The sequence below is a fragment of the Drosophila tropicalis genome, unplaced genomic scaffold (assembly GCF_018151085.1).
Source record: "Drosophila tropicalis isolate 14030-0801.00 unplaced genomic scaffold, ASM1815108v1 contig_694, whole genome shotgun sequence".
Classification (NCBI taxonomy): domain Eukaryota; kingdom Metazoa; phylum Arthropoda; class Insecta; order Diptera; family Drosophilidae; genus Drosophila; species Drosophila tropicalis.
Window position 1 is genome coordinate 1,111,615 of NW_027173176.1, and position 7,369 is coordinate 1,118,983.

General features: G+C 41.0%; 1 protein-coding gene and 1 long non-coding RNA gene across 2 annotated transcripts; one reads left to right on the forward strand and one right to left on the reverse strand.

Annotated features, from left to right (window-relative positions):
- Positions 1-345: 345 nt before the first annotated feature.
- On the reverse strand, positions 346-928 carry LOC137579043 (uncharacterized). Its single transcript, XR_011032780.1, has 2 exons — positions 749-928; positions 346-688 (listed from the first exon to the last, which is right to left on the reverse strand). It is a non-coding gene; the product is annotated as an uncharacterized lncRNA (long non-coding RNA).
- Positions 929-1,446: 518 nt separating this feature from the next.
- On the forward strand, positions 1,447-4,530 carry nan (transient receptor potential cation channel subfamily V member nanchung). The gene is made up of 7 exons (XM_068292836.1): positions 1,447-2,005; positions 2,071-2,297; positions 2,364-3,202; positions 3,270-3,496; positions 3,555-3,706; positions 3,764-4,295; positions 4,357-4,530. Exons 1-7 carry the CDS (start codon positions 1,607-1,609, stop codon positions 4,528-4,530), a joined length of 2,550 nt encoding a protein of 849 aa, XP_068148937.1. The 5' UTR covers positions 1,447-1,606.
- Positions 4,531-7,369: the final 2,839 nt, after the last annotated feature.

Here is a 7,369-nt window from a genome sequence, read left to right on the forward strand (position 1 = left end):
AAAGGACTTTTTTAATTATGACAAAATGGGAAATATCTCGCGAGTCCTTTGAAGGATCAGGACGAAATTGATGCCAAACAATTCCACTCATCATGGACCATAGATGGTGCAAAGGACATCTTGATAGTTCTGCGGAGAGCTGAGATATCAAGGATTTTGTGGTTTTCGCTTTTTTTTTCTGCTCTTTTGGTTTAATTTGGGATTAGGGAAATAATTACAAGCCCTAGAAGCAGAAAAGTGCTCATAAGTCAGACATTTGAAGGATGATTTGAATATCCTGTGGAAGTCCTTGCCATGTCCTGGAATGTCCTTTGAGTAGCAGAGAAAAATTAGCTTTTCAGTAGATTTCATGTATATAATTTTATTCAACAATTATCGCTAAATCTATCTATGTCACATGAACTTTCTATACAACTAAGCAAAAAATAACAAATCCAGCAATCAGGAAATAATGAATAACTCGGCTATTAAAAAGATGATAGGGATGTCCTGTTGCCAGATGGAAGTTTTTGTTGGCATCGACTGAGTTCACCAAGTCCGGGAATGGATCTTTGGACATTTTTGGATAAATTGCTTAGCCTCCTGCGCAGATGACCTCAATTTTTATTTTAAGTGTTAATCTGTAGAGATCGAAAATCCTTGGAAACCATGTCCTTTTGCCCTGGGGTACATTTTGCGGATTTTGGAACTGAAAAACAAAAATGGATAAGAATGAATAAGTTAGGATTATTCCTAGATGTTTAATCACAAATTCACAACTGGGGAAAATTTTAAAACTTTGCGAATCTGTGACTTTGCCAATTTTTAGACGTTTCCAATAAGTTATTTCTTATTTTATCTGTGTGAAGAATATTTTACAATAGTATTAAACATTTAAATTGATTTGTATTTATTTAGAATCGCAATTTTTGTAGATATTCGGAAGACATTTTTCTTCTAGCTGCATGTTGCTAAACATTTTATCGATAACGATTGCGACGTTAAGGAACTTATCGATAACGATTGCGCTGTTAATGAACTTATCGATAACGATTAAGCGCTGTAAAACTTTGCGTCTAACAGCACGCTGTTAATTAACAAAGCTGTTAGGCGCAACGGATATTTAAAAATCATGAATTCATATTTTCTAATGTGAGTTTTACAAAAATTAAAGATATACCTACAATTTTTTGTTTGTATTGTTAGCTAAAACACAAGGATGCGTTTAGGCAGAGTTTTAGAAGGCTTGAAGTTGTCGTTTTTTTTTTTGTAGCGCAGATGTTGCCATGAGATACTTGTTAGTGGGTGACAATGGCTGCACCTGTTGAATACACCATGCAACAGATTTGATGTCTTGGCAACGCTTTGTAAATAAGAAATTAGGCTCAAGTTCAGCTGTTGCATTGGCAACGCAGCGTGCAATGGAATGTGTTTAATCGATGATAGCGCGCGCGAAGGATACCAAAAGGAAAAAATAATAATCACTGACAAGGACTCACAGCAAAATAATCACAATAGAACAATTCTTGTCAATTAGTTCAATAGTCAATAGAAAGATGTCGCGTTATAAAAATTAAAACAGAGTTTTTCAAGGACATACTGGGAAAGTCTGGGATAACGCGCAAGGATGGGGAATACGGAGAGCAATGTGACCAGTGGCGTCAAAAAACAGGCTGGCGTCTCCACTCAGGCTTTGTACAAGTTTGTGAATCTCAAGGGCGGTGGCCTTCTGGTGGATATGATGAAACGTGCCTGTCAGACCAAACAGTTTGCCGAGATTGATCATGCGATCAAAACGAAAGTGGAACCATTTCTATATAACAAAGGGGCTGGACGTTATTTTCCCATATCGAAACTGGTATTGCTACGCAATCGAGATAGGCCAAGGACACGGCAATTGCCCGAGATACGTGCTCTGGAGAATCCCGATGACGATTTCAATATACATGACTATTGTCCTGAGGTCTCTGAGGCGGAATATATATCAAATCCAAGTGCTTATCGATTTGTATGCTGGGATTTAAATGTGAGTGAATTTAACTAGACACTTAGAATAGCCTTCTAAACTTGTTGGCCCCCCCTTTTCTGCAGATGCGTGGAGCAGTGGGCGAAACTATTTTGCATTTGTGTCTGCTAAATGCCACCTCATTACATGCCGATTTGGCAAAACGTCTATTGAAATTCTATCCGAAATTAATATTGGACATATATATGAGCGATGAGTACTATGGCGAGAGTGTTCTACATATAGCCATAGTCAATGAGGATCCGGCAATGGTCAAGTATCTTCTAGATGCCAATGCAGATGTGCAAGAGCGGTAAGCGGTTCAATGGTCCTTCTAACCAAAATAAAAATGCCCTTCAATCATTTTGCTTTCCCCCAGTTGTTGTGGTGCCTTTATGTCGGCCGAGGACACAAAAGCCTCACGTACCGATTCCCCAGATCATGAATATGTCGCCCTGTGTCCGATGACCAATTATGATGGCTATGTCTATTGGGGCGAGTATCCTTTGAGCTTCGCCGCATGCCTCTCACAGGAGGAATGCTTTCGCTTGGTCCTTGCACGTGGAGCTGATCCCGATTTTCAGGACACAAATGGCAATACAGTCCTCCATATGCTGGTCATCTATGAGAAAATCGAAATGTTCGATGTGGGCTATGAGGTGGGCACGAATATCCATGTGAAAAATGTCCAGAATCTAACGCCCTTGACTCTGGCCGCCAAATTGGGGCGAGTGGAGATGTTTTTCCATGTGATGAGCATCGAAAGGGAAATATACTGGCAATTGGGCAGCATAACATGTGCCGCTTATCCCTTACTGATGATAGACACCATCAACGAGGAGACTGGCAATATTAACAAGGATTCCGTATTGAATTTTGTGGTCTTTGGCGATAAACTGGAACATCTGGAGCTTCTCGATGGTGTTGTGATTGATCTCCTGAAGACCAAATGGGATACATTCTGCAAATCGCGCTTCTACAAGCAATTCTATATGTTTGCCTTTTACTTTCTGATCTCGCTGTTTAGCTTTATTTTACGCCCTGGTCCGGCCGTCAAGGATGATGACGAAGAGGATGGAGATGGAGCTGCCACCAATGGCACTGCACCAAGTCATGATTTATATTCAAATGGCAGCATTACCAGCTCCAGCTCCACCTCAACCTACTCCAGCATCATTAACCAGCATAGTAAACGTGGAACTTCCAGCACCGAGTACAGTTGAGTACCTAACAAATATAATATACAAAAGAATTCATTAGTTCAATCGTTTTGGTTTTGTTTTAGAAACATTTTGGTTAAACTTCACCGAATATTACGATCCAAATGAAGTGGAAATCTTACCCGCCTGGTGGGAGAGTTATGCCCAGTGTCCTTTGATGAATCTAGAATCCGATTTGGCCAAATTGCGCATCATGGCGGAGTTGATCAATTTCGTTGGAGCCATTCTTTATCTATTAGTGGCTCTGCGTGAGGCACGATTTCTGGGCTATAAAATGTTTATAGAGAATCTAGTAAGATCGAAATATATGATAATATTATTGGCTATATCTCACCCCAATCCTCTTTTAGATGACAGCTCCATCTAGAGTGATGTTTCTCTTCTCATGTGCTCTGATGATGACTATTCCCTGGCTAAGAGTCTCGTGCCTCACTGAAATCGATGATCATGTGACTGTTGTGATTATGTTGACCACAGCTCCTTATTTCCTATTCTTCTGCCGGTAAGTTGAACCTGAAAGAAATAAATCCATTACCATTGCACTTGCATTTCTGTACAGTGGCTTCAAGACCGTGGGTCCTTTCGTTGTGATGATCTATCGCATGGTTATGGGAGATCTACTACGTTTTGTATCCATCTATTTGGTCTTTGTACTGGGCTTCTCGCAAGCCTTTTATATTATATTTTTAACATTCGATAACCCATCGACGCCCGAGGATCAGGATGCTGAATCGAATCCCATGCCCTCACCCATGGAGTCCATAGTGGCCATGTTCCTCATGTCGCTGACCAATTTCGGTGACTACTATGGGGCGATGGTGTCCACGCAGCATGAGTACGAGGCAAAGATATTATTCTTTCTGTTCATGGTGATTGTCAGTGTGTTGCTGGTCAACATGTTGATCGCTATGATGGGTAACACGTATCAGAAGATTGCCGAAATCCGTAACGAATGGCAGAGGCAGTGGGCCCGCATTGTCCTGGTGGTGGAACGAAGTGTCCCACCGGCTGAGAGATTGAAGAATTTCATGCATTACAGTCAATCGATGTCGGATGGTCGTCGGGCCTTGGTCTTGCGTCTAAATATGAGTGTAAGTTGACTGAAAAGAAAACACAAACTTGAATCTTTTATTCTATGCACTTTCTGCGCAGGACGAGGAAAAGGAAGAAATGAAGGAGGTGCAGGAAATGAAGCGCATTCATCAGCGTTTCTCGAAGAAGCGTCAAATGGAACGTGAAGCCCGTGCCCATCGCCGCCAGCAGGAATATGAGAAATTCTTTGGCACATCACCCAAACCAGATGCGGCAGATAATAATAATATATAATAGTAATAATTGTGACAAAGACAGAGATTTTGTCCACTCTTAATTAAGTTCAAGTTTTATTGAGCCTTGTTGAAAATTGATTTTGTCCAATAAATAAATTGTGAGAAAGTATTCCGAGTCCAAGTCCAAGCCCAACCCCAACCCCAACCACATCTCGAACCACCACAAAAAGAGTGCCATAAAAACTTTGCTTTATGACTTGGCAAACAAACGCAAAAACCCATTTGAATTATCATAACAATTTCACAACGAAGAATATGTACATATATATAGATAGACAAGAGAGAGAGAGAGAGAGAGAGAGAGAGAGATATGTATATGTTCAAGGAGAGCATCTATCCGTTTGTACATCCGTTTATCGATTGTTGTCAATGATTACGTAATGGCAATTGTAGCATCGGCAGCAGCAGCAAAAGAAGAAGAATGGACAAAGAAGTTGAATGAATGGATATTGAAAAGATAGATATTGTTAGGTGCCTCTCCAAAAACACCTATTGTCGGAGAGGGTGTCTCCATACACCTATATCATACACTAGATCAGTGATTGACATCAATGAGCCATAAAAGAGATTGCGCCGAATGCGTGGGATCCTTTTTTTCTGCTTTGTTTTGTTCACTACTTCTCTTCAGATTTCGACCCCGGTACCGGAAACGTTTAGCCAAACCATTGTTTCTCTAGAGAGTAGAGTAAAAAGAAAGAAAGGACACAGACGCAAGCAGCGAGCAGGGAGGGAGGAGGAGGAGCACCCCGAGAGTGCTCCCATTGAAAGTGTTAAAAAGCAAGGATCGTTGGCTCTCTCTGCCAGCTACCCAGCTTGACTTTAATTGAGTTTGAATAGAGCAATTTAGTGCCTGCTGTTTTCCACGTTTCGTTTATTTCTTTTTGCGAAAGTTCCCAGCTCTCCAAAACTACTCGAGAATTCGGAGAGACCCATTGAGGGAGAAAGGGTAGTAGTAGTAGTAGTTACCCTTTTGCCGTTTAACTCAAAAACTGCGGTTAAACAATGCGGCACCACAGTGTGGCATTAATGATATGGTGCCAACTCAATCCAATTCAAGTCAGTCCCAACCCTTGCCCCAGCCCATGAGAACAGGAGAGAGAGAGAGAAACTGACTGAAAACGATCACAACAATGGATTGAAGTCATAATTTGAATATGTCACACTGTGGCCAGGAGTCCAGGTTGTTCCCAGCTCAAGTCCTTCTGCCTCTCTGTCTCTCTCTCTCTCTCTCTTTGGACGACTCTTTTTGTTAGGCATTTGATTTGCCAACATGTAATTACCTCGCAAAAAAAAGGTGTCGAATTCTTCATATTTGAGCCGTTGTAAGCGACAATTTAATCATATGTTTTGCTTGTCCATTGTTCGTTCTGTGTTGATTTCATTGTGAAGGATGTCCTCTAGGTGGAGGAGATGCTGGGGGGGGGGAGCAGCTGCCTGAATGGGAATATTTTCCATCAGGGTGCTAAACGTAACGCCCACTTCCTGAGTTACTCTCAGCCTTAGCCTTAGTTTTAGTCTTTCTCTCCTTCTCTCTGGTTTTCGCTCAGTTTTACCATAGCCATAAAGTTTGAAGAACAACAACAACAACAACAAAAAAAAAAGGAGAAATTCGTCTACTCAACTTGTTAATTTTCCCGTCGTAAACATATAATAATAATAATAATAAAAAAGAAAATGAGAAGGAACCTCTAAGGATCACTATTAAGGACACTTTGTGAAAGTTCTCTATTCCTCCTCCTCCTCCTCCTTCTTCTTATTCTTCATCGCCTCCTTTTGCCTTCTTGCATTCGCGCACACACACACACACATTGTAAAACAATAACAATAAACCTGGTCGAGAGGTCCTCGTAAGAGTATAACGGCTATTCGTAGAAAATTGGTTTATGGCTTTTACGTCGTCGATGGGCCAAAAACGCTAAGGAGCAGGACTGTAAGGCTGAGCATGCAAAGGAGGAAGGGGCGTACCAAATGACTTTTAAATGCCAACAGTCGCCCCGGGTCCGGGCCAGTGATTGCTTTCGGCCTCATTCTTGTCACAAGATAAAGAAAACACGAGTCCTTTGGGAAAGGACACACTCAACACAGCACACAGCACAAAAATGTAAAAAAAAATCCGAGAACAGAGAGTATATTCAAATCAATGGCATATTTAAATAAGAATTATGGTGAACGTTTGCCCTTTTTTTCTGCCTTCCTCCGGCCCCCACACTCCCTTTCACAATGCCAACAATACGTACTTTTTTGCGAAAATTATTTCTCAAAGATTTATTTAAAGTAAATTATTTATGCAAATAAAAGTGGAGAAGAAAGCAAACGAAAAGAAAGTTTGCAATTTATTTTGTGAATTCGAGTGGGCATAGCGCGGGTTCCCATCGAAGGGTTGCCCCCCTTCAAGCTGCTCGGCGTTGACAGAGGTTGAGGGGGTGCGATTCGCTTGACCTTTGTTAACTTGTTGTTTGCGTTTGAGCTTGTCTAAAGAAGAGTGGGAGCCACATTAAGGTTTAGTCAATGTTTTAAGAACTTACACTAGTTTATCCACTCATCTCTAGTATATTTTTTTCTTTCAGATTCTTTTTATAATCAAATTGATTGGAGGTTGATTGAATTATTTCTCGATTCATCGAGATTTTTAAACATTTTCCATATAAGATTTACTAGTTCTCTTGAGGGATTTGCCCAAAACGCCGTTGCCTGTTGCCACTTGCCTCTTATACTGTTTACACTCCCCCCCTTTAAATGCAAATTTACCTAGTCCCTCCCCTCGGTAGCGCCCTGTCAGCCCATATGAATTGTTTGTTTGTTTGGTTGGTTGGTTGGTCGGTCGGTCGTCTCTTTTA

What these genes read in the sequence shown, in the direction of transcription:
- nan (XM_068292836.1), top strand. Translation starts at nt 1,607, where the DNA reads ATGGGGAATACGGAGAGCAATGTGACCAGTGGCGTCAAAAAACAGGCT. An exon ending in AAATGTTTATAGAGAATCTA is followed by an intron (nt 3,497 to 3,554) that starts GTAAGATCGAAA and finishes ATCCTCTTTTAG; the next exon opens with ATGACAGCTCCATCTAGAGT. An exon ending in TATTTCCTATTCTTCTGCCG is followed by an intron (nt 3,707 to 3,763) that starts GTAAGTTGAACC and finishes ATTTCTGTACAG; the next exon opens with TGGCTTCAAGACCGTGGGTC.